At 38.8% G+C, this 27,412-nt stretch overlaps 2 protein-coding genes across 2 annotated transcripts; one reads left to right on the top strand and one right to left on the bottom strand.

The window, feature by feature from the left end:
* Nucleotides 1-4,630: 4,630 nt before the first annotated feature.
* trhrb (thyrotropin-releasing hormone receptor b) lies at nucleotides 4,631-7,569 on the bottom strand. The gene is made up of 2 exons (XM_078267882.1): nucleotides 6,784-7,569; nucleotides 4,631-5,056 (listed from the first exon to the last, which is right to left on the bottom strand). Exons 1-2 carry the CDS (start codon nucleotides 7,564-7,566, stop codon nucleotides 4,631-4,633), a joined length of 1,209 nt encoding a protein of 402 aa, XP_078124008.1. The 5' UTR covers nucleotides 7,567-7,569.
* An 11,364-nt stretch (nucleotides 7,570-18,933) lies between these two features.
* LOC144529273 (uncharacterized) lies at nucleotides 18,934-23,971 on the top strand. The gene is made up of 2 exons (XM_078268270.1): nucleotides 18,934-19,094; nucleotides 23,155-23,971. The coding sequence occupies exons 1-2, from the start codon at nucleotides 18,934-18,936 to the stop codon at nucleotides 23,969-23,971; spliced, it is 978 nt and encodes a 325-aa protein (XP_078124396.1).
* Nucleotides 23,972-27,412: the final 3,441 nt, after the last annotated feature.

The raw sequence follows: 27,412 nt of genomic DNA on the forward strand, positions 1-27,412 counted from the left end.
ATCCACTAAATGTCCAAGAAAGGCATTTCATTTCAGGAACTTTGGATTTGTCATTTTGAATATTCTTACTCCTGTCCTTTGACTAAAGCCCATTCCTGCTAAAGTAGTTAAGTAAGTAGTAAATGGACCGCATATATATATATATATATATATATATATATATATATATATATATATCTTTTCTAGTCTTAGCGACTACTCAAAGGGCTTTACACACTTCATGCACCATTCAGCCCATTCACACATGCACTCGTACACTGGTGGCCAAGGCTGCCATAAAAGGGGTCACCTGCTCATCAGATCTTGCCCCCATCCCACTCTCCGCTGCATGGCTTCATTCGGAGACTTGAAAGCGGAGGAAGTACACGGGCCTCTGTAAAAGGGGACTGTGTGATACCATTTAGATGCACCACTTTTGGACAAAACGTATTGTCAATAATAGGAGGTAAACTCTGGAATAGCTTGCCCCTCCCAATAAGGGAGTGTCCTACATTCAACACTTTTAAAACTCATTTAAAACAGTGGCTTCTAGAAAACCAGAGATGCACTCACTTTTAACAGTCACACATTTCTTTACCCATACACTTTCACTGGTAAATCGAATGCAGTATAGAGGTGGATGAATAACGTCTTGTCATGTATCATGCATCATGTATTTTTGTTTTGTTTTGCTTGTTTGTTTTGTCAATGTCACTATTATGTGTACCTTTTTAATGTATAGTGAATGAGCGCTGTATGACTGCTGGTTGTCTCTGTTAGTCTTATGTTACCTGCCTAGGGACCGCAGATGGAAAGTAGTTATTTTAACTAATTCTGGCATATTTACATGGTGTTTCTATACAACAATGTTCATAAATATGCATGGTCCCTATCAAATAAACCAATAAAAAAAAAAAATAAGATAGTAAGATAATAAGATTAGACTTAAAGATAAGTCTAATCAGTTTAATTTCTAATGGAAAAGAGAAGTTGACGCCCCCAGGTATGCATTTCTGTAGACTCAAAGGGAGAAAATTAAAAGAAAAATTGTAAAAACCATCTACTCTAATTCCGGAAACAACTTTATTTGGGACATAAAGATAAAATGTACAAATTAGCAATTTCTAGATAACCATCTAACATACTCACAGGATCACATTATTCTAAAAAGCGAGACCAAGGCAGCAGCTTCCAAATTGTACATCACAAAATAATATTTATGTTCTAATGGGCAATGACGAAAGAAAAAGTGGCATAACAATATACAGATAACTTCTGCCTGACAAACAGATTAGTTACTATAAATACTGTAACAATATATTTCAATACACTGGGAACAACATACACAAGTGCATGAATCTACTGATACTCCAGGCATGTACAGTATTGGTACAATCATTAAACATTCAACATTTTCCACATATAGTAGTAAATGAAACCACTGTTTCAGCGCAAGAGCTTCATCTTCCTTAGCTGCTGATGCCCAATTATATTCCCCTGTGTGGCAGACTGTGCTCGGACATTCATAAACAGTCACTGATCTGGCAGAAAACATCACACGTTCATCCAGCCACGTTCGCTGATGGCTTTCACAACTAAAGAGCGAGACGAGCAAAGCGATGGTTTGTAAATCCACAGTTCACATGATACAAATCACGGACCAAAACATTCACTTCACTTTGCTTCAACTTGAACACTGATGCTTCGATGAAATATATCAACATAATTTGTATGCAACACAAAAGCCGTTTTTCACATATGAACTCCAGACAATGTCTGAAAAATCAGGTCCGGACATAGTTCAGAGTTTCCCTTTCACACACGTGGCACACAACAGGAGATTTTTTGTGTCAGAAGTATTCTCACTTACTGGAAATATTCGGTTTGGTTTAAATGATGGGTGGCGCTTGGTGGGGCGTGCGCCTATTTAGTTTTTGCAGGGTGGTAGGGGAAGACTCATGAATATTCATTAGGGAACTCATCCCTGAATGGCTAGTACTCGTTGCCTGCTCTGGTTGGTTAGGTTTAGGCAAGAGGAATGGGATTGGTTATGGTTAGGGTAAGAAAGTCAGGGCGAGCCAATCAGGGATGAGTCCCCTAATGAATATTCATGAGTCTTCCCCTACCACCCTGCAAAAAAAAAAAATGTGTGGGGCGTGCAGCAGACGGGACGTGGCGCAGATTTCACTGCGTCACAGAGCCGTTTTTTTTTTATTTGGTCATAAACAACCGAGTCTCTTGCTGTTCCTTGAATTTGTCTAACGATTTCAGCATCTGCCCTTACCGACAGACGTTTCCAAATGTTGTTGTCTCTCCAGTTAGACATTTTCGTTGCCGTCTTTGTGTATATCACCCTTCTTCCTTAAAGTCTTAGTTTTCATCCCGTGTTTTGGCCAGTCGACAGAAACATCTAAACACACCCATACGATTTCTGTGAATTCTCACACTTTGGGCTCAATCGGACATTACAAAGACTTTGTACTCGGGAGCCGGCAGGGTAAAGACCTTTTGATGTCTGATCCAACTGATTCGGACATTTGCATTCCAACCTCCAGCTCTGCCGGGCAATGTTTGGATATTTTTTTTCAGTGCATGTGTGTAAGGGCCTTCAATCTCTGTAACTATATAAAGTCTTTTACAGTGTAAAGCATTGAGGGTTACAGGCACTGCTGCTCAAATATAAAATATATGAGAGAATCATCGAGTAATTGTCTAATAAGGCAGTTTTTATAAAGGGTTGTTATGTTGTAACTAAGGTTGTATTAAAATATATTAACACTTTATTAACATTTATACCTGGAGACTATTAGGAAAGTCATCAATAAAGTGTGACTTTGCTTCTTTAGAAATAGTTAATGTATTATGCTTAACAGCAGTGAAAGTCTGTGCTGATGTAGAGGTGTACTCCAGGCTGTTTCAGTACACTGTGATATCACTGGTGGGTGTGGTTACAGGTTTCCTTCCGTACAATAATAAATCAGGTTGTAAATATTAACACGTCAATAAAAAGGATTATGGTGTAGATTCTCTGCAGCCTTTTTTACCTATGGAAAGTTGTCAAACTATTTACAACGGAGGGTTTTATGTTCATTTCATTTTCTGTTTGGAAAGAGGGGTTATTTTTGCTGTAACCAGTAGTGACAGGTAGCAGTTGCTAGGAACAGTTGAATCTCAATTAACTTAATGTTAGTCTTGTTTATCATAGAGTTATTATATGTGTACGTTGGTTTACAACAACCTAGCTGCTGCTTCCGTCCTACAGTGCCATTTTTGTTTTGAATAGATTCTGGCATTCTTTGTTTTCGCTCTCTGTCAGTGAACACTTTGCAGTGGAAAAACTCAACAAACCATTAAGAGATCTTTATAAAGAATGAAGCCGGCCTCCAGAAAACACTCAACACAGCCTGTCTTGGTTTTCATATCATGCTCAAGGCTGTATATGAGTCCTTCACGATAAAAATACAGCCGGTTTTGTCTGTGAGGGTTCAGGTGTGACTCACTCTTTAATGGTGCCGCCTGCTCGGAAAACATCAGCCTAAGTCTTTCTGAAGGTGAGGAAAATGGTCAGTCCTGAATGTTAGTATGTACAGTGCGGTCAAGGGTGACTCAGAACATGAAGACTGAATTCAACTATTCCAAGCCGTACTTGATGCTGTTATTCTTTTTGCTTCTGTTATCTCTTTGGTATCCTTTGGGATAAAAGCATCACTGACAGGCTGTGTTGGTAAGCATGACTGTGTCGGTTTGCAGGATTTCTGGGTTCACGTTATGTCAGACTGTAACCTCTCGCTGCCATTTGGAGCCACCCATATGCTGCGCTGCCCTGTGCAGCTTTAAAGGAGACCTATCATGATCGTTTATACATTCATACTTGTATTATGGGTTCTTGCTAGAACATGTTAACATGCTTTAATGTTCAAAAAACACATTTTGTTTCTCATACTAATTGTCTGAATATACCTGTAATCACCCTCTGTCTGAAATGCTCAGTTTTAGCGCCTGTCTCTTTAAGCCCTCTCACATAAAATCCTAGTCTGTTTTGATTGGCTTGCGAGAAAAATACTGCGCACCTTTGCAAAGGTAGTTCTCAAGCTGTGGGTGGTGATTCTCAGATGAAGGGCGGTGTATTCTAATGAGCCTGCGTGTGACTTACCCTAGGAAGGGGAGCCAAATCTGAATGGCTTGTTGAATCTGAACAAAGCAGTTTTCTGATCTAAGCAACCCAAAACCCTGTAGGTTGGTCGGCACCCCATTTACCCAAATGTATGTGTACAAGCACTAAAAAGGGAGTTTTTCATGATATGTCCCCTTTAATGATCCGATAGTGTTTTTGTTTTGTTGACTCATACACGGTGTATAATGTGGGTAGGTCCAAGATAAGATAACACCTATGCAATAAGAGAGTGCTTATCTGACGAGGTTTGTTGCTTTACAATGTACGGGATCATTCTCGGCTTTATGCCTCAAAGACTGTCATTACGCATCAGTAGCTGTAATCTGTGTTTACATCTCTAGCCAAAGCAGCCTGGCTTTGAAAAGGTCAGCAGGCACTCAGGAAACAATAGTCCCACTTAACAGATTCCATTAAGCAACATTTTCAAACTCTTTAAATCTTGATTGACACTCAGAATCATCTGGCCTCAAACAAACTTTAGGCTTCGCTGAAATTCACCTTCCCGTACACACAAGGGTCTGGGAACATCATTTTCTGATCAGGCAGCAGGTCGTCTGTGACGGTGAGCTCCTCCAGCTCTGTTGTGAAGTGATCGGTGCCCTCCACCATCGAGGAATCCTTGACTGCGCTGTACGTGAGGGCCACGCTGTAGGTGGCGGGTTTATCCAAGCCTTTCCTCCCGCAGCAGCAGATCTTGCGGAAAGCGGCGCGAAACTTCTGAGACATGGCGTTGTAGATGACCGGGTTGATGGCGCTGTTGAGGTAGATGCATATCCTGCAGAACAGCAGGAACCAGCTGTCCAGGTAGGCCCGGTCCAGGAAGGAGTTGACCACCACCAGAGTGCGGTACGGCATCCAGAGCGTGGCGAACAGGATTACCACCACAGCCAGCATCTTGGTCACCTGTAGCGTGTGACAAGCAGAAATATGAGAACTGCTGCTGCAATAAAACTCCCAGAGGAGTCTTTAGTGGCCAAATCAATACTGTTGAGCTGTGAACAAGTAAATAAAAATAACCGATATGGAGCCACACATGGTGAACATATTCAGTTCTTTCTCTTTTTTGTTGTTGTTGAGAATAAGGAAGTTCTGACCATTTGAAATCTTTTTTTTTTTAAAGTTTTTAAAGAGGCAATTCACAAAAAGCACTTTTAGTAAACAAAACTAACTGCTATAGACCCACTACAGGTCATATATATATATATATATATATATATATATATATATATATATATATATATGACCTGTATGTATATATGACCTGTATGTATGTATATATGTATGTATATATGTATATATATGTGTATATATATGTATATATGTGTATATATATATATATATATATATATATATATATATATATGACCTGTATATATATATTATTCATTTATTTTAGAGCTGAAACAATAAGTCAATTACTCAAATAAATTAATCAACAGTTTTCATAATCGATCAATTGTAAAGTTAGTTATCGTTAAATAATTTTTTAAAGCAGAAATGCCAAAAGGTTGCTGGTTGTGGCTTCTCAAATATAAACATTTGCTATTTTATTGTGATATTCTGTGATTATAAACTGAATATATTTGGGTTTGGGACGAACAAAATAAGACATGTAAACTTGGATTTAAAAACTAAGCGTATAATTGATTAATTGAAAAAATTCCCAGATTAATATATTAATGAAAATAAGTGGAGTTGCAGCACTAGTGTACTAATTAATTAATTGATTTGTTTGTTTATTTAATAATCAATTTATTAATTTTTGTAATCTGGGTGAATCGCCCCTTCAATGGTTTTTTCTTAGAGAGTAAAGCCAAAATGTGCCTCTAACAATGTTTTTCCTGGACGCTGAGTACTAAGAGGAACTTAAAGAGGTTACAGTAGGACGCTGTGTTTATGTAGAAAATCTGTGATGAAGTGTAATGCAACAGATATTGATCTAAAGCCATTCAATCCTATAATGACTCAAAACAGGTTTTTTTAATTAAGTTGGAAAAATAGCTTATGCAGAGAAAATGCCAGTTGTTGCATTTAAAAAAAAAGGTCATATGTAAAAAAAAAAATATGTATGTTAGTTAAGTTCTTTGTTATCATTAACAGTGGTGGAGGAAGTATTAAATTGATGTAGCAATTCCAGACTGTATAAATACTCCATTACAAGTAAAAGCCCTGCATTGAAACTGCACTGAAAGGTATGCAAGTATTATTAACAAAATATACGTTTTCAAAAGTAAAAATACTTGATGTTGCCCCTTAAAAATGCCCCTTAGAGTGTTCATATCACATTCTTGAATTATTTTAGTGACGTATTATTGGTGATGCATTCATCAGCATTTTGATTTTGCTGTTGTAATTGGTGTAAGTGGAGCACATTTTAAGTATTTCGTATAGGCTTACATTTGTCCTGAAATGATCTTTTTGTATTGCATCATAAGTTTTGTGTACAATCTTCAAAAAATTAAAATACTCCAAACAAAAGTACAAGTACCATATATTTGTACTTAAATACAGTACTTGAGTAAAAAACATTTTCAGTCACATCCTCAGAAGAATGTATTCCCTTCTTAAAGATCAGCAGCACTGAAGTGGCAGCCTGGCTGTTATCCTCTCCAGGCTCACACGCCACCCACCTGTCTGCGGGAGGTCGCGGTGGAGCTGGAGTGACGGGAGTTTTTGCAGCTGGTTCTCTTGTTGTTGGTGTTGTTGATGTGTCCGTTCTTCTTCTTGTCTTTGGGGTCGGAGGGCAGCGGGTTGAGGAAAAGGATCCTGGCGATGAGTCCGTACAAGACCGCGGAGAGCAGCAGCGGCAACACGAAAAAGACGCCAAAATCAAAGAAGTAAATGGGTAAATAATACTTCCTGGGGACTCTGTAGCCGCAGGTGATGATAGTGATGTTGTCATACACCAGCTCATTGATGTCTGACAGATAGAACCACATCATACAGTACAGAGAAGTAAAAGCCCAAACGAACAAAATTATCTTTTTTGCTCTGGACAGGGTGCACAGAAACTGGGCTTTAATCGGATGACAGATGGCGATATATCTCTCTATGGTGAACGCTGTTATGGAGCAAGAGGAGGCGTTGATCCCGAGATACTGGAAGTAGGTGATGAAGAGGCACCCATAGTGGCCAAACACCCAGGATCCCAAGATGCTTTCCGTGATGGTTGGTAAACAAGCCGCTGTCAGCACCATCAGATCAGCCACAGCTAAACTCACCAGGTAGCAGTTGGTTGGAGTCCTCATGTGTTTGGTAGTGAGCACCACCAGGATGACCATAACGTTGCCAACGATTCCTAAAGCGCAAATCGTGAAAAGCAGTAAACTACTTATCACTTTGTACTGGATACTGTAGTCCGTCCAAACCCCCAAAGTGTGGTTCAGCTCTGGAGCTGTTGTAAAGTTTTCCATCTTAATGTTTAGGCTCAAATATCCGGGGAAAACTAGACTTTTCAGCGGATTTGTTGCCTCTTGACGCACCAAACAAGTTTTACGCACGAGAAAAGCGAGTGATAAATCAACTCTGCAGCTCCGGGGAAAGTGTAAATCGATCTCCAAAAGCTCAGAATTGCACCCGGACGCGTGCTGCACATGAAACCATCATAATGTGACAAAGATCGAGCTGTGCGGACTCTGGTGTAATACCGCAATCGGGTTGTGCGTAAAAAGCGACGCGTCGCCGTGTTCGTCAGCGCAAACTGTGTGAGTCGGGCAGATGGCTGTTTGGTTTTGAGCCTTGCTCTTGGCACGCACGAGCTCTCATTACGCATGCGAGGGGATTAGCCCATCATTACATTTCGACACTAGACCTGCCCCATCAACAAAGCTGCGCCAAAATGTAACACCATATTTTTGTATTTCCGTTATTTGATAATATTAGTTTATTACTTACATAAGGCTGCATAAATCAGTGTTAGTGCTGCCTAGAAATATGATTTAAACACCTATTATTCTGTCTCTGTTCATGGATGTAGTCTCTGGACTGTTGATCTGCATCTTTAAGACAACACCCGAAATAAGAATTCAGTTTTTAAGATTTGTGCGTTTTTACAGGGCAGTCTCCCCTCTGAAAACCAGCTCAGCTCAACAGGCTGCCACTTTAATAAAGTAGGCTGCTGCATTATGGAATGAACTGCAGTATCTGGAAGATGGGGCTGATCAATAGTTGCAGGTGAAGTTACACACAGTTTTTCATTTGGAATCCAACTTAAAAGTGGATGATTTTTGAAAGATTGTGGAGTCTACATGCTCTTTTGCAGGACTGCATTTGCAAAAAGAAATGTCAGTACATAATCCTAAAGTACCTAATTTAATAAAATATGAATTTTTACTATTCTATGTGTCCAAGTTACAGCTGATGTACAAATTATTGGCATAAACATAAGGTCCGGAAAATGCTGACTAGTGTCAACCAAAATGTCTTTATCATCACTATACATCTTTTTCTTTCCAGTTCCAATTAAGATGATGGCCATAGCCAGTATTTTTGACCAGACACCAAAAAGAAAACTTTTATATTTAACTATATAAATGTTTATAGTTTAGGAAAAATATTAATCTATCTATCTATCTATCTATCTATCTATCTATCTATCTATCTATCTATCTATCTTCTAGAGCCGAGGTAGAAAGATTCAGGGAAATTTATCTGAAATTTGTTGAGCATTTTATTATTTCACACTTTTACTGTGAGTATACAGACACTGTACTGACATTTTGGTTAATTAAAGTACTAATTAGGGTTTCAGCAGCTCACTTTTGCAGTGATATGTTATCACTGCCTGCTATACTACACACTAAACCAACTTACTTCACTGAACAATGAAGCTGATTCAGTATATTTTTGTGAGGTAGAAAAAGCTTGAAACTGAAAAACAAACCAGTACTCTTTTGTGCAGCCAGCATGAAAAGCACAAAAAGACAGATCTGCAGTGACCTCTATTAGCTGCCATGCTGTCCAACAACATGGGAATCATCTGCAGTTGCCTGTTCTCTTTTTCTGCACAATAGTGTGGAGGTGGAAAAACTCTCCTCCACACCAACTGTTCACATTCTCCACAAACTCAGCTGAGAGTGGTGACGATCACGCCAACACATACACACACACACACACACACACACACACACACACACACACACATTATTCACTCTGCGAGCACTGAAGCTGCTAGTTGTCCATCCCGACCAACAGGTGGACTAGGACGACAGGGAATTACATAATAATGACGCCCCCCATTTTCTCCCATGATTCCCATTATCTCTCAGTTATGAAGAAACCGTCCGTTTTAGCTCAGCTTATTGTAACCATTTTTGTTCAATCTGCTTTTTTGTCCTGGGTGAAGTTAGACGATACACATACACATTTGTTTTTACTAGCAGCAAGGTTTAATGTTTAAATGAGTTTTTCTTCTAAATTGATTGTAATTAAGAGTCTACTTTCCTACCTTTAGAGTGGACAGATGAGCAATGTGGATTTAAGAAGCCATTTTTGTAGGAACTTGTGGACAGTGAAATAGCACAAATGAAGACTTCAGCCATCTGTCAGCCTTTTATCACTTGGTTACAAATAAACAGAGTGATAAGTGTCTGTTAATTAAACAGGCTCTCTGCAAATACTGTTTCCATATTCACGATGAAATCAATGGTAATTTATCCAGGGCTGATTATTATTGTTTTACATATTACAGTTATCATATACAGATCCGGTTTAAACATATTTGCTTGATTACATTATTCAAATCATAGCAGCAGTGGCAGAAAGAAAAAGCTGAAGGAAATGAGTGAAAGAGTTTTACTGCCACCCAAAGGACACACCTGACAAACACCCAAAATGAGACTCGGAGGAACCTAAGAATTAGACATTTCTGTTTATATTTTTAACATTTATTTCACAAACTTGAATCCAAAGAACCATTGCCTCTTATTTTGACAGAGAGCAGTGTAGAGGAGACGAGACATGAGGGGAAAATGCTGAAAGACGCGCACTCCCATAAAGACCAATAATGTTGTTGAGGACAGTTGTCATGTGACTTTATCATTAAGAGAGCAGCTCCACAGACCTGTTGTGTGTTTTCATCTGTTTGCTCTTACATTAAAATTAGGAAAGACATGCAGACAATGCATAGCACACTTAGCAAGTTAAAAAAAAAATTTAAGAATTGAGTAACATTTGATCACTTTTTGACATTAAATGCAGTGGCTTGTAAAAAACATCTAGCTAATGGCTGTTTTGTTCTGTAGAAAATCCTTTTTACTGAGTTGTATTATTTTCTACTGTGTTGTTTTGTTGAGACTTATTGTCTTTTTTTCTTTTAGGGCAAATCATTTGTATACTTATGAACTATAATACATTTCATACTGAAAAAGTTTCAGAAAAAGTTTGTTTTGGGCTGCATTTACCCACTACATGTAACTGACTTCTTCTTCCTAGTTGTTCTCTGTATTTCTACTGTTAATCTCTCAACGAACATACTATCTTGAAGGGATACTCAAGTAAATTAGTGTCACACTTCCATACAATAATACTGGAGGACTTGTGAGTACACATTTAAAAACAAGAATGGCCAAAATCGATGCAGCAGAGGGCGGTATAGCATGATTTCTAGTATGAAGTATGAATCAACCTGCAAAACCTAGAATCTTGTTTGATCTCTCAAACTGCACTACCCAAGTTTGTAATGTCGGCTTTCTGTAAAAAGATGTGGTGTATAATTCCGTTTCTGTCAGATTACATTTTGAAAGATGGAAAGAAACAGAATAGACAAATCTGCAGATTAAGCTCTTCCTGGTTTCAACCTGAAGCCAGCAGGGGGAACATTTGCCATGTTTCTGCTGTGGTTCACTAACAACAGTAATGCTTAGGTCTGACAAAAAAACACCATAAAAGATGGCAGCAGGGGAAAGATTATAATATCCTCTGCAGGTACTTCATGTCCAAGTTATAGCTGATGTATGAATTCTTGAGATAAACCTAAGGTCCGGAAAATGCTGACTAGTGTCAATCAAAATGTCTATATCATCACTATACATCTTTTTATTTCCAGTTCCAATTAAGATGATGGCCAGAGCCAGTATTTTTGATCAGACACAAGTCTTTATATTTAACTATTCTGATAAATGTTTATGGTTCAGGAAAAATATTGAAACAGTTTTGTCCAAGCCAATTGTCAAATTTAAACAGATGGAGCCTTAAATAAATCTATCTATCTATCTATCTATCTATCTATCTATCTATCTATCTATCTATCTATCTATCTATCTATCTATCTATCTATCTATCTATCTATCTATCTATCTATCTATCTATCTATCTATCTATCTATCTATCTATCTATCTATCTATCTATCTATCTATCTATCTATCTATCTATCTATCTATCTATCTATCTATCTATCTACATCCATACATACATCTTAAAGTACTTCATGAATATGGATAGACTGAGCCTGATGATATTGTGCACCATTTATGCCCATAACATATATCAGTGTGCGCGTATCTCTTCCCAAAGAGCTATAAACCATAACATTTGTCAGTTCATTTGAGTTATACAGTACTGCTGTTACACAATGTGCACAGCAATTAAGCTTACACCTATATTGTTCAGTAAATCAGAAAACGTTTTTTGTTGAAAAAAAAAAAAGAGATTGCTTTTGCGTGTCTACAGACATTTACTGTTATGTATAGCAACTCACTGAAAACACAACAGTACTAATGTGAAATTCCCTTTGGTCGCTCTGATTTACTGAGACAGTGGCAGACCATATTATAAAAAGTCAGTCCGAGTCAATTGACAACCTCACACACACACACAGACACACACACAGACACACAGACACACAGACACACACACACACACACACACACACACACACACACACACACACACACACACACACACACACACATACACACACACACACACACAGACACACACACACACACACACACTACAGCCATGACTCAAGGTCCGCCATAAACAAGCTGCCGAGCCTGACCTCCCTTCATTAATGGTAGTACACTGTGGGGTCCAGTCCATAACCTCCCCTGACAGAAAGCATCACGTTCTGCTTCTAAGACAGCTCACTCACTTCTTCACCACCTATTTCCTCACGGTCTTGCAGGGTGCTCCCGTACATCGATACACACTAACGGTCGCTACACAAAACATCAAGGAAGCCTGATTGTGCTCATGACAACAACAGATGTTCAGTCTGTAGAGGGTAGTTTAGAGGCGGTGCAGTGGTATGTGGGTGAGAAGGCACATTTATGAATAAAAATCACATTCACAATTCATGAAATTCAAAACCAATATTTTCAAGATGGAAAGGACTTAAAATGTAACCTGTGGTTTGAAAGGAATACAATTAAAACTAGGATTTAACTGTATGGCATTACTGTTTTGCTGTTTCGTGCTCAGTGTTTGCAGTATCACATAATAAGAATATGTCTTGCAGGGATTCCTTTCACAAAGATTCAGGATTTAAATCTGTTCTTGCAGCTTTGCAAGCTTTGAAACATGATCACATTTCACCGACTTTAGCTTTCTTAATCTGGCTACCAGTTCCTTTAAAAAAAAAAAAAATGATTTCAAGATATTATCGATTAAGCTACAAAGCCCTGAGAGGCCTCGCCCTAAGTTATTTATCAGATCTCTTATTGCCTTATGTGCCTTCCCGCACCCTGAGATCCTTGGACGCGTCGCTTCTTGTTGTTCCAAGATCCAGATTAATACACAAAGGTGTCAGAGCCTTTGCAGTCAGGGCTCCACTCTGGAATGACCTGCCTGCAAACTCCGTCTCGTCTTTGAAATCTCTTTTAAAAGCCCACTTAAAAATGCTCTTTGTTTATTTCATTTATTTTTTTAATGGCATTTTAGTATGTTTTCCTCTCTGTGTTTTATTATGTTTAGTTTTTGTCTTATTCTCTGTGTGTTTTAAATGTGTTCTGTTTTTATTGTAAAGCACTTTGTAACTGTGTTTTGAAAGGTGCTATATAAAGTCATGTATTATTATTATTATTATTATTATTATTATTATTATTATACTTTAATCAGTAGAAGTTCACTTTGAAGATACAGAGATACTGTGGAAAGCTTGACTTAAATATTTTGAATCAGGAATTTTATTTTCCTTCAGATTGAAATAAAGGAGAAAGAAAGGAGAAAAAAAAGATCAGCAGAGAAAACTAGAGAATTTTCTCTGCAGCTGTCAGCCACTGCCAGGCTGAGGCGCCCTGGTGCAGAAATGTGATGCTCAGAGCTGTGAGAGGGATGTCAAGTTGTTGCTGTTACTGGATAAAAAATGTGTTCGTCTTGTTTTTTTTAAAACCTGGATGTTCTCCAATTTTCTCCCTGAAACACTCAAGTGGTCCATGAAGTAACATTTGAAGGGCTGCCAAAAGACAAATCAGCTGAAATATTTGTTCCAGTGGTTACTGTATTCTTCTGGGATGGTGAAGCACAGTACAATCGTTGTGATGTTTCGGCACTCTCCACACTTAAAAAAAGAGGTTACAACTTTCACATTCTTTTTTATAATTCTCTCATCATTCTCCACTGTAAAAATAGGCTCATGTGAATCTCAATAAATATGAAATGTCATAAAGTTAGATCATTAATACCACAAAGAAATAATATAATCTACTTAATTTGAATGTAACAAGTACTGTGTGAATTACAATGCAGTATTCATTTTTAAAGCTAAAGCCTGTTTAACCAAAACAGGTTTATGTCTCACAAACAGACAGGTGGCAGTCAGCAGCACAGCAGCACGAATGGAGTTCATCATTTGTCTGACAGATTTAGTGACTTTTCAGCTTACAATTCTTCATACCCTACCTGTCCAGTGAAAACCACGCATCTCCAAAATGTGGTGATTTTGATTTTAAATGTTTCTTTTAAACTGAAGGATGAAGTGTTCCTTTATGTGTTGATACAATTCTCCTACTTCTTAACCTAAATAAACTATGTAAAAAGCCTCTTGAATCAGCTGGAAAATGCTTTGTCACAAAGCTGAAAACAGGGCTGTTTTTCTGACACCATGAAAAGTTAACTTTTTAGAGATGAGTGGACAAGTTTTCACAGGACAGCGACGCTACAAAGGTATGATGATCTTATAGAATATGATGCATTGCTGTAGATAAACTAATCAACAGTTTATAAAGCAGTTACAATTAACACATTCTTAAACATCTACAGCAGTAAAATGCAAAATACACATTGACGCAGCAGGAATATTATTTCAGAAAGATCAGATATAAAAGTCAAACGCTGACAGGGAACATTTGACTGCACAATGAATACTTTTACTTTAGATACTTTAAATGTAGCTAATAATACTTGCATATTTTTACTTAAAGTGGCTATATGTAACTTTCAGTTTGTGTTGATTCTAGTGGCCGCTTTGAACAAAAGTGGTAGTGTTTTTACCACACCTACTGTAGTAAAGGTCTTTTTTGTTACATCTGAGGTCATATAGTCGCGATGAATGTTTTGCTCAGACAGAAAATCATTCATGTACAATCAGTGGTGATTTTAGACCCTTTTTAGGGGGGCTCAAGCTCCCCTAAATTTCATCTCAGTGCCCCTAAAAATTATAATGATAAAAAACAAATTATTATTATTTTTTATTATTTTTAAATCTGTTTTAGTGCTTCGAGTGAGAGATTGGGAACTTTTCTGTTAGTGACAGAGGGCAAACAGTTACAGGTTTAATATCCTGTGTCACTGTCGCCAATACAATACACCTGTAACCCAGTCAATTTAGTTTACACCTACTTTCGTAGTTTTTTCATATGTTCAATACTTTGCATTTATCCTCTGTTATAATAATAAATACATATTCATTGTTATCCAGTTAAATTACTGATTAAGCAGGGGTTGGGGGGCACTGTATCTGTGTCACATTCTCATTAGGGGCTGGGCCCCCCCAAAGGTCTGATCCTAGAACCGCTCCTGTGTATAGTAAGAGAGTACTTTACAGATGCATCGTTGCATTTCAATTGTTGCATACGGTAACTTAGCCTACTTTGGATGTATCGTGAGCTAAACCCGTTATCACTGTCATTGTGTCACGAGCCAAAGCATTAGCAAGAGTCTGTTGTAGCAACGAACGTAGTAATAACTTATATAGAGCATTTCATGAAACCGACGGATGCTTTACACAGGTACAGGGGGACAAGGGAAAAGAAAATAGTAAGCCAACACAAACACTGACTAAAAGGAATAAAACGTCCGTGCCAAAAGGAAGGGGGACGTAATTTAATGTCAGCTACTGACATACAACCACATCGCGCAATCCGAAGTTATTTTATGAATGAAATAGACATTACACACCTGAGGGCCATTTAGGGGACATTTTTGAACCATTTACAATCCCGTAATTGTCTCCATTTTCCGTTTTCGCCCGTTGTCTTTCACTTTCCCTTTTAGCTTTTAATTTCCTTTACTATGATGGCCCTGCCACAGTATCAGCCATAACTACAGCAGATAACTTCTAAAATAAAATGAAAATACAATTGGGCCTATGTAAAAAAAAATCCCCTGCTACCTTTTACCTGGCTGGATACAATATACAATAACACAGGCTTTTCCAGTGTTCAGCCGAAATCTGTGACCCGTCAGAATGTGTGCTCTGTAGCGCCGTCTACCTGCTGAAAATCATTCTGTGACTTCGCGGGAAAAATCGGACCCGGGAAAAGGCCTTGATAAAAGCTATATAAAAATAGCGTTCTTTTCACTTTGAGTCTTGTTTGCTGTTACAGGTCATTTATGATCATCAGATGAAAAGGTACACAGTTTCAGAAACATTTCAAAGTTACATATAGTCACTTTAAGAAAGATCCTCCACCTTCTGTAGTTTTAGGTCAAAACGTGGTAAGTTTCACATTTCAGCAATAAATCTGGTCTCATATCTTCACAACTTACAGTTTAACAGCTTTATTCACATGTCACAGCTGATGTGTAAAGAAAATAATAAGTGATTTATAACCTCTTAAAACAACACGTTTTTCATGTTGTCGTATGTTTTACACTGATCATAACTCTCCTGGTTTTACAGTAAAACAGGATTTGTCTGAATTCTACAAAACTGCAAGCAAAAAAAACAACTCAGAAATATGATGCAGCAACTGTTTAGACAATCTGGCGCAAGAAAAAAAACACTCGACTTGGCCCTCTTTCACTCGTGCAAGCTGAAACAAAACGTCTCTCCCTCGATAGATTTTGAACAAGCAACTGCAGCAGAAAGTTATGTTGTTTTTGAAAAACCCAGAATTTTAATTGGGAATGTGTCCAATAACTGATGGGTGAAATCATGTCATGTGTTTGTTTGTGCTGGAAATATTTGTCCTTGATGGATTATTAGTGACGTGGGGATGTGAAGAAGTGAACAGGGGCCTTTAGTCTCCTCTTGTGCCTGTAGTTTAGCTGCACTTCTGCTGCTGGGGCAAACGCTTGTTTGATTTACCTGCTTGAACCTCATCCAAAATACCCTTTTAAGTTGTGATGAGTGACACCACAGAGAGAAATAAGACTACTCAGCTCAGCTTTGCATTACAGTTTGACTCAGCTCTTATGATTAATGACCACAGGACACAAACCATCCAGCAGACGCATGGCTGGGTATGTGTGTGTATCAGTGCCCTGTCCAGTCAAAGACGCCCTCCCCTGCTGAAAGGCTGTCTGACTCAGTTGTGTCTTCCTGTATGCCTGCTTCACTGTGTCCTGGTCTAACCTTGGACCTGTATCTTTGCCTCTGCTGCTGCTGGCTTCCCATAAGCTATTCTTAGCTTTACTTGTGTTCTGGCTTCAGAGCAGATCCGTCAGTGTAAAATGCCACACTTCGCCGGATGGCTTTAATAAAATGGGCCCTGCTGGTTGGTAGCATCTCTGGAGGAAATGACAAATCACTTTAGATCATAAACAACAGAGCAGTACTATTGCTAGCAAAAATATCGCATGAGAATAGTCTGGTACTCAGACGGTGATGGAGCAGAATATTTGCAGGAGCTCATCTCAATATGTCTCTCAGTGGTTGGGTTTTATTTCACTGCAGCGCTGCACTTAAAGTCGTACTTAGATAGATGAATTTTCCCTTTTTCTGTTTACTGCCTGGAGGATGGAGGTTTACACACACTTACATCCCAGGAGAACACATCATTACCAAAACACTGTGCTGTCAGCCGCAGAGAGGCAATAGCTAAGCGTTGGCGGGCTTTGCTCAATATATAGTTTGTGCAGGTGTTAAGAGGGCTACATCTATATTCTCACTGTCAGTTTGTTTCCTTTTAACTGCAGTGTATACACTTTTATGTGGTCAGAATTGATTTGCTCATGTTACGTTTTTAATCCATGATGATTTAATGTACAATCAAATGTATACTTTTATACTTTTTTTTTTACAATTTGGTTACACATTGGACTAATTAACCGACATTTCGTCTTCAACCTCCAGCTGTAGTTCGGCATGTGGACCGTGTTCTGTGCCATGTGTAGCGACGGCCCCCTCAGGCCCCAATGGCTGTAGTGTGTGTGTGTGTGTGTGTGTGCGTGTGTGTGTGTGCGTGTGTGTGTGTGTGTGTGTGTGTGTGTGTGTGTGTGTGGGAGGTTATGAAAGTATGCGTGACTCTCTCTGATATGGCACAATCATGGTTATGTATTAGAAACTGCTATAGGTAGGGCAGCAGAAACTGTAGTGGCATTAATGTTGCAGCATCGTGTATCACATTATGAGTCAGTATTTCAAGAATTAAGGTCAAACAAAGAATATCAGGAAAACACTTTACTTTTAATCCCCTTATTTAATAATGTTTGCATACGCTGTAAAACGTGATTTATTTTACACTACAACCTGTAGTTGTAAGCAAAAAAAACAACATTTTTTAAATGTCTATCAATGTACTATTCAGTAATTGTCAACAATTATAACTTCTTCTGTGAAGACATCTTTTATATCATAACAACTAGTATAGTTCTACTATACTGTCATTCATCAAGTGTTTATACATTAGCCTTTACCTGTGGATGTCCACAGGAAAAGTTTAGCTGTTGACAAATACATAAAACAATAAACACTTATATATGCTTATAAATACATTAAAGTGTGTTATAAAAGATGTGTTTACGTAATGCTTACATTATGAGTGCTAAATAGTGGGAACTAAAATAAAGTATTGCTGAATATTACAATATATTACAATTGACAGGTTATAATGATTTTAGTATCTCTTAGGATAATATATGCTTTTATCTTGACTGTATTGTACTCTCAACAAATATTAGATTTGAGCTCACTAATATTTTCTGACACGCACACCCTGATGCATTGTTTCTCATGAGTCAGTCACCTAATTAATACATGGTTTGTTTTTATGTGTTTATTTGTGTTATTTGAAAGGCTAATTTTCTTAAAACTCTAAACACAAAATGCAAAACATGATTTCTTGCTAAATGAAAACATAACATTAAAAGCTCTTAACATTAAATGTTTGCGAAGCTCAGACATAAGCTATATAATATGAAATAATAACTAACTATCTAACTATCTAACTACCTATCTAACTAACTAACTACCTTCTGTAGGTTCATGTTTCACAGATTCACATCGTAATACACAGACTTCCGGGCAACTACAAAACTATTTATTTTTCCAAACAGTGCATCTTAAAGTGCTGCACCTACTGTACAAAACACAATGCTGTAGGACAAATGAAAACAATGAATAGACTGTAGGCTGTGTTTACGTGGCGTGGTGAATGTAACCTTAGTTATTGCCCACATGAGTATGACCACGTCTCCTCCACTGCCTAGAGAGAAGGCATGCATGTATGGAGCTGATGGTTGTACATCTTCCATCGTCGGGCTGAACAGAACTTTTCAACAGGATTCCGAAGTGGAGAGTGTGGAAATATGTCAGGAGATAAAGAACTGTGAACTTCCGTAACTACTGGCCAAAAGTTGCCTATGTGGGAAACCTGAATGACACACATGTGATCTAATTCCTTTAATTAATAATCATTCATTAAAACGCTGCTATATCAAAATGTTATTGTATGTAACGTTAAGATTTCCCTTTACTGGATCAAAGGGGCCTAGGCCAATTATAAAAGCCCACAACAAAAAGTACACAAAAGTATATGGATAGGGGTGTCCACATACTTCAGTCCATATAGTGCATTTTCCCTGCATTGTCATGACACTTACAATGGCGAGTGAGATTCCTTTTTTGTGGATTGCTTACTCATGGTTCTTGAGTGTTGATTTTCAAAATTTACAAAGCTATTAAAGCGTTAGTATTTGCAAATGTGAGAGGTGGGTGAGAGAGATTTCATTTTTGAATGTGGTGTCTAATGTAGAGAAAACTGTGTGTGTGTGTGTGTGTGTGTGTGTGTGTGTGTGTGTGTGTGTGTGTGTGTGTGTGTGTGTGTGTGTGTGTGTGTGTGTGTGTGTGTGTCTGTCTTGCAAAAAGTGTAATTCAGAATAGAAAACTGACTTCAAAGCAAACAACATAGTACACGTAGTTTTGCAGACTTACTGCAGAGAGTTTCAGATTTTGGTAATGCCGTCAAAAAAATGGATATTGAATCAATCATTTAGTCAATCACCAATAGAAAGATGCCAAATTCTGTATCAGATATTTTGTTATTCAGGACTTCTGCAGAGGTTTATGAGCACTCCCAGCTCAGACCCTCTGCAGACTGAAAGTCTATATGCTGTGAAATGTGTTGCTTTAAACTTGTCTCCCTTCCATTCTCTCCATCAGAAATGTTAAAGCCACCCTGAAGCGGTTCGCCTTCACACTCTTCTCCCTCTGAAAATGTCCTGACTGCTAAATGTACAGCGATCCGTGCATACAGTATGTGTCAAGTAGCCACAAGCATCGGGGTGGTTGATCTTAGTAAACAGAGAAGATTACCATGAATGGTGGAGCATTGAAGCGCTTTGTAATCATATCCTTTGGCTACCTATAGCCTACATATGCTTCAGTGCTCTGCAGAGACAATGCAAGCTCAATGATTTCAATAAGGGGATCATGAAGTGGAATAACATCCCTATTCCTGCAGATTCCTGTCATTGAAATACCTTGTGACACAAATTATTTGTCTCATTTTAATCATTTAAATTCAGTTGAGGGATGAGATCTCGTCTTGTGGGTCAGAAATTATGTATAGTCCTTGATGTACATGCTCCCCCTGTGTTAAACTTTTAAATATGATGATGGTGTTGGTGAAGCTGATTGTTTGTTAGTTCCTGAAAAGCTGCCAGTTTGGAGATATGAACTTTTCACTCAGCCATGACTGTATAGGATTTGACATGGTTTTAAATGAATATCAAAGTAGAGTTTTCTTCCGGGTGTGGGGAGCCTCTCTGAAAATGGACCATTCAGAATATTATTGTCTCATTTCAAAGGAGGATAATCCCCTTTTCTGGATCAGTTTCTTTGTTGCAATAATATTGTTTGAATGCATATTATACCAATAATTATGTTATATATGTTCCCAGAGGGACGGCTGCTTCAGTGATTAATGAGACTGTTCTTCGACTAAAGAATCCCATCTTGCTCAAATGCTGTTGAGCACATAGCTACCACTAAGGGCATTAAGATCATCTGTAGCCTATTTTGTGTTTCTGGGAAATTGGAGAGCTTTAGCAAACTATTGGCAGAGTGATTCTTGTATTTCACACTTACTACATTTAAAGGAATAGTTCAACATTTTGGGAAATATGTATTTGCTTTCTTGCTGAGAGTTAGAGCCATACCACTCTTGTTTTCGTTTGTTCATTAGAAGCTGGAGCCAGCAGCTGGTGAGCTTAGCCTAGCATAAAGACTGGAAACAAAGGAAACTGCCTCTGACCAAAGATAACAAAATCTGCCTGCCAACATCAGTTTTTGTATTGATTAAACAAATGAGATATAACATGTTAACTTGAGAGCTTTAGACAGAGCCAGGCTAGCTGTCTCCCCCTGTTTCCAGTGTTTGTGCTATGCTAAGCTAACTAGCTGCTGGCTATAGATTCCTATTTACCGTAGAGGCATGAGAGTGGTTACAATCTTCTCGTCTAACTCTCCATGTGTGTATTTTCGTAAACGTAAGAAAGAAAGAAATTATTATTATTTCTCACCAGAATTTGAAACTGCATTTAGACCTTGAATAAATAAACTATCAAAATCCAAGTAACTTGGAAAAGGGTGAGGGTTGTGGGACGGTACATCGAGTGGGACGTGGACCCATGATTTCAGTATTGTCACGATCTGTCAAGCGTGTGGCGGGGCTTGGACCCAAATGCAGTTTAGAAGTAATTTATTAAAACAAAAACAGTCTTACAAAAAATGTCCTCCGGAAGGTAGCCAGGGAGGAAACAAACGAAACACAGAATCTGACATACAGAAACAGCACGCAACAAAATACAATGATCCGACAAGAGACAAGGACAGAACAGGAACTAAATACACCAGGTAACAAGGACTAACACTTTTATTGGATGGATTGTCATTATATTTTGTACAGATATTCATGTTCCCCAGACAATGAATCATAATGACTTTGGTGATCCTCTGACTTTTCCTCTAGCGCCTACATGAGGTTGACATTTTATGTTTTGAGTGAAATATCACAACAACTTTTGGATGGATTGTCATGGAATTTGGTTCAGACATTCATCAGGGTGAATTAAAATAACTTTGGTGAATCCTGTCCTTTTCCTTTTCATGTAAAGCCAACTTTATTTTAATTTGTTCACACTTTGTTACATGATCAAATACAAAACTATTGACATTCCAATCACCCTCAGCTTTACTTTGTGTCACGCACTAATTAGCAAATGTCAGCATGCTATAAAGCTGAATTAAGATAGTCTTAAGATCAGCATGTTAGCATTGTCATTTTGAGCATGTTAGCATGCTTACTTTAGCATTTAACTCAAATCACAGCTTCACAGAGCTGTTAGCATGGCTGTACTCGTATTGCATATTACAGTACTTTTGCTGGCATGGTTTATTAGAAAGTGAAAAACTCATAAACCTTTATTAACACGAGTAGATGCATGGTTTAATATCATTATAGCTTGTTTACATTTAACTGCAAGTGTATGAAGACATGAAAGGGGGAATGACATGCAGCAAAGGGCCGCAGGTCGGAGTCGAATCCGGGCCCTCTGCGTCAAGGAGTAAATCTCTATATATGGGCGCCCGCTCTACCAACTGAGCTATCCGGGCGCCCACAACTGTATGTTTAGCTGTTTATTAGAAAGTGAGGAAATCATGACTTCTTCCCAGCAAGATTCCCGGCAACTCAACAGTTGCTCTTATTAATGGCGTATAGCTGATCTATAAAGCATTACGTGTCTTATGAGGAGGTGGTAGCTACAGTAATGTGAAATATCTCTACTCATTTGCCCACAGTGCAGAGTGTGCCGCCTGCACAAGCTCTCATCTGATTAATGTGTGTGTTCCGGGGAACCCTGAAGTTGGCACGGTAATAAGCATTATAAGGCGGGCTGCCGGAGCTCAGTCCGTGGGAGGGGTCTGCCAAACCTTTCCCTCTAATTGACCAGGGAGCAGAAGCAGCCGGGGATGCGAGCAGCCACAGACGGGGAGAGAGGTACTCAGCCAACCGCATTTTGTTGCTAAATAACCGATTAATGAATCACATTAGGTGGAGTTAGATTCATTAGCGTGTCGCATGGTTACTAAGTGTTTTGCAGCAGCGATTTGAGAGCTTGCAAAAGCCAGAAAAGGCGAAACATAAAGTGTTACCGAGCAGTGGAAATGGCATTATGGCATTGTATATTGTCATGGCAATTAATTTAAGACTATTTTAGATGTACTTTAAAATGCTTGCTTGAGGTACACCCAGGAAAAGGATGCGTGTAGGTTCTGCTTGTGCAATTACTTCAGGCACAGATATAAAAGTAGCTTGCAGCGATAAAGCTTGCACAATTATTTCAGGTAGTTTAAAATGTTTATTTTCCTTCTTTAAATTGCATGTTCTACTGACAGAGACGGACGCATGGGCTTGACAAGACAGGAAAGACAGCCCCATGCTCTAATGGCTGATCTCGAACTGTTTTACTTTGATCACTCCGATCCGAGAGACACCTCCCTGGTCTTGAATAAGCAAAGTGTTGTCAACGAGAACAGCGGCGGGAAGTCACTTCAGCCCGGCGGAGGAGATGGTTCAGCACCATGGACAGAGACCCGGAGAGCTGCGCGGCCGGAGGAGGAAACGGAAACATCTTTCACATGCAAACACCAAGGTGATGATGGAGATGATGATGATGTCCAGCTGATAGGGACAAGTCCACAAACCTGCAGACTGAGCCAGAGCTCCTCAAGTGAACTGTACGAGGAGGAGGACATCCAGGAACTTTACTTGCTGTCCGACGACGACCTCTCCTCTGACGGCTCGGGGAAGTCTGTGGATTACGGCTTCATCATCGCCGTGACATGCCTGGTGACTGGCATCTCTTTGGTCGCCATATCCTACACGGTCCCCAGGGACGTCCGGGTGGACCAGGACAGCGTGTCCGCCCGGGAGATGGAGCGGCTGGAGAAGGAGAAAGCCAGGGTGGGGGCCCATCTGGACCGGTGTGTCATAGCGGGACTGTGCCTGCTCACCCTCGGGGGCGTGCTGCTCTCCACCCTGCTCATGATTTCCATGTGGAAGGGGGAGATGATGAGGAGGAAAGCCTTTGCTTATTCCAAACACGCAGCAAAGTTGTACGGCTCGATCAATTTGAGAGCAGGCTCCAGCCCGACTCGGGAGTCCTGCTCACATTTGTCAGTGGCTGATGAGGATTTAGAAGTGCTGAGCTGAATGAGCTTTATGGACAGGACAAGCGGAAAAGACTCAGAAAAGTGCTTAAGAAATCCTACGAGTTCTGTCCTTTGATCGGGGATGCAGTGGGGGTTTAATGCCGTTTTGTTTCTAACATCTGAGGCTACGTTTTTGGTTGATATGGACACTTAAAAAAAAAAAAAAATCTAATTTTTTTCAAGTCTGTCTTAATACAATACTCACATGCCCTTATGTACACAGACATCATTTTTGTTTGCTGTAATTTATCCTTTTGTCCATAGTGGCCCTGAACAGATCCAGTCCTAATCTAATTCAAGTTCATTTGAAGCTAACATGAGGGTTTAGAAGTTGGATTTGCAGGAGTTCAGACCGAAAACAGACCTGTAATAAATCAACACAAGGGGCTTTGTTGGTGAGGGTGATTTGCTTCAGGTACCAGTTAGACAATGAAATACAATCCAGGAAGTCCAGACTGGGTAACAGATCCAAAAATGTGAAGGCTTATCAGATACCAAAACCCTGCAGAGAAGTTTATAATACTCTGAGACAGGATTATACAACTCTGGAAAGTTATCAGAGCGGTCATTATTTTATCTTTTGTTGTGCCGTTCCCGAGGTAACAGTTGAAAGTGCACGTGTTCTTTTCATGCAGGGCTTAAATCGGTCTGAATGCAGCCTATGTCATATCTAGTGGGTATCTTTCAGTCTTTTTAGTACAAACTTTAGTAGCCTATATACAGACACCATCTGGGAAAACATAAGGAGTGCATTTTGTACTAAAAAGACTGTAATTCTGAAAGATACCAACTTGATTTCACTAACTCAGACTATGAAAGCCTAATACATTTAGATGAACTTTGAAATACGTTATTTACACAGAAAGATGACTGTGGATGTTAGTCCCCAATCACCAACATTGGACTAGACCTCCTCACAGTCAGCATGGACAAGAGAAACTATTACAGCAGCCAATAACTCTTTGTAGTACATATTAGTATTGTATTAATATATTTCATATACTATTTGAATCTATACATTAAGTTTGAAGTAAACCATACATGATGGTGAGCTGTACAACATTATTAGAAGTTTTTTTTAAAGGTAAAACATGAAATATGTTTTTCTGAAATATACATTTTGTTTACATTGGTTGGTGATGGTTTGACTTATGATGATCTCTGACACACCTTTTTGTTTACCATTGCATCACTGCTTTTAATGATGCAGTTGTTTCAGTGTATTCGTGTCCACATGCCAGTGCAGACTTTTGTGTTTGAAGTCCTGTCTGTAGCTGCAAGGGGAATCAAACCTGAATCAGGAGCGATGTCATTGCTACTGCCTTCATTTTCCACCTTTGTCAGAAACAGTACTTCACTGAATTGCTACTAACAAAGCTGTGCAGATGTAGTTTACAAAAAATAACAATTGCATGGATCCGTGTTGAACTCCAAAGAAATTCTGTTAATATAATTGTGACATGCTGAAGAGATGCTTGTGTTTGCTTGTTGAAATGCAAATAGTAATACCACAGGAGGTGTAATTAGATTTTGTGGTTGAGTACTGATGTTGGGGAAGCTCAGTTTACGCCAAATACACTTGGGGGTTTTGACTGCAGATGTTCAAAAGCATACAGAGAGAGAGAGAGACAGAGAGAGAATCAACAAACCCCTGGGGGAAAGCTCTCCTGGTAATTGGTGTTATACTTAATTATTTGTGGAAAGCCTGTGAATCAGTGAAAAAAAGAGAGCATTTTAGCAATTGCCTCAATCAAACTCGATTAACTTGCTTATCGAAAACCAAACCGTTTTAGCTGCAAAACTGGAGTAAAATGTTACATTGCATTCAAGGGGAAGAAGTAAATGGATTGCGTGCTCTGACAGAAGATGCTGTGAATGAACAATTGGAGATTCTTCTTACGGTGTGCAGGATGCTGTGCTGTGCAGCCTCTGTAATTGGAAGTGCTTAAGGCCAGCAGGATCACATTATCCTCCACACCACCTTCGCTCACTCTCGCCTCATTAATGTAATTAAATAGTCAGAATCATCTGACCTCTTAATGAAATATTAAGTTGATATCCAATGCTAATCTGTCCTTGTTTACTGTCAAGGAATAACAGTTTACATGAACAACACAGGTGTCAGGTGTTTTCCACTGCTTGTATGAAAGGAAAAGTTATGTTGTGCAAGTGTTGAGAATTACCCACTTCTCTTCAATCTGACTCATTTGGTAATTCCTTACACCTACCAGATTGATTTTTTTCGACAGTCATCAGAGAGACCAGCTGGAAGCTTGTTGCATTAAGTATGTGGGATTGAAGAGGAGTGGTACAGCATAGTAAAATCATGAGAGTGACTAACATGAAAGTCAGCCTTCTAACTCAAAACTCAACCTGCAATGCACTCTGGAGGCACCGTCTGTGGAGATACCAGTCTTCCCAGCCCTTGTGGTGCATTCATGTACTCCTCAAATGGTCCCGTTTCCTGAGGTCGGAAGTCGTTCTGTAATGTAGAAACAAAATGGACACTACAAAGGTGATGTGTTGTATTTTATTGCTCAGAGCTGCACCAGTACATTCCCGCAAACCATTAAAATATTGCTTTACCTGACTTGTTATTAGGGTTGATGCTAATAAATAACTTAAATAACAAAAAAAATGTTTACCATCGACCCAACATTTACTTTTGTCCGCCATGTTTCTGCGTAAGATGAGGTCAACAAGCAAGTCAAACCAATTTTTCGGATTATTCCGACCCCAAATGAATGCAGCATTGTTCAGATTTCTCCCAGTTCATGTAAATTCAAAAATCAGTCTAGAGAGCAAGTCTTACTCTTCCTTTCTAATGCATTGACAACACAACACTTGACATTTACCGCTGAGAAGTTAGATAATTGGAGATTTGTCTGTAACTATGGTGGAAATATTTAATTCTGTCATCACATGTCATGTTTATGGGAATTGGAAATGGGAAGTCAAAACAATGGCCCTGGAAATAAAATAATGACTTTTTAACAACATAAAGTAGCTTTAAGGTCTTGTGCTTAGACTATTTTGTCAGCTACTGTTTCCAAGTTCAATAATCAAGTTTTAATCTTAACCAAAAAAGTTTTCTAATTGAAATGACAAACAAGGCTACAATGAGAACAAAAATCCTTATTTATAAAATAATGGTAGTTTAAAACTCAGCTAATCTGCTTTGTTGCACCAGCTTTTCATAAACCCATCACTAAATGTGTGTGTAAAGTCTCTTCTAACTAACCCCCTAACCCTAATCCAACAGCTGTTATCAGATTCAGATTTATTTTTATGTTGTTAAATTCAAAGCAAATACAGACCTTTTCTCATGTGAAACAACCATTCTGGGTCTGACTTTGACAGATAGATGTTCATGTCAGGCCTCATTGCTTGTAGTTAATTGAGAAGAAAAAGATGAGGTGAGGATGAGATGGGTTTCATTACA

The sequence above is a fragment of the Sander vitreus genome, chromosome 14 (genome assembly GCF_031162955.1).
Source record: "Sander vitreus isolate 19-12246 chromosome 14, sanVit1, whole genome shotgun sequence".
Lineage (NCBI taxonomy): Eukaryota > Metazoa > Chordata > Actinopteri > Perciformes > Percidae > Sander > Sander vitreus.

Excerpts from the sequence above, each read along its gene's own strand:
- trhrb (XM_078267882.1), bottom strand. The coding sequence starts at position 7,566 with ATGGAAAACTTTACAACAGCTCCAGAGCTGAACCACACTTTGGGGGTT. Across the intron at positions 5,057-6,783 it reads CCGCGACCTCCCGCAGACAG|GTGACCAAGATGCTGGCTGT; the intron begins GTGGGTGGCGTG and ends CACACGCTACAG.
- LOC144529273 (XM_078268270.1), top strand. The coding sequence starts at position 18,934 with ATGAGTATGACCACGTCTCCTCCACTGCCTAGAGAGAAGGCATGCATG. Across the intron at positions 19,095-23,154 it reads ATAAAGAACTGTGAACTTCC|AGACGGACGCATGGGCTTGA; the intron begins GTAACTACTGGC and ends TTCTACTGACAG.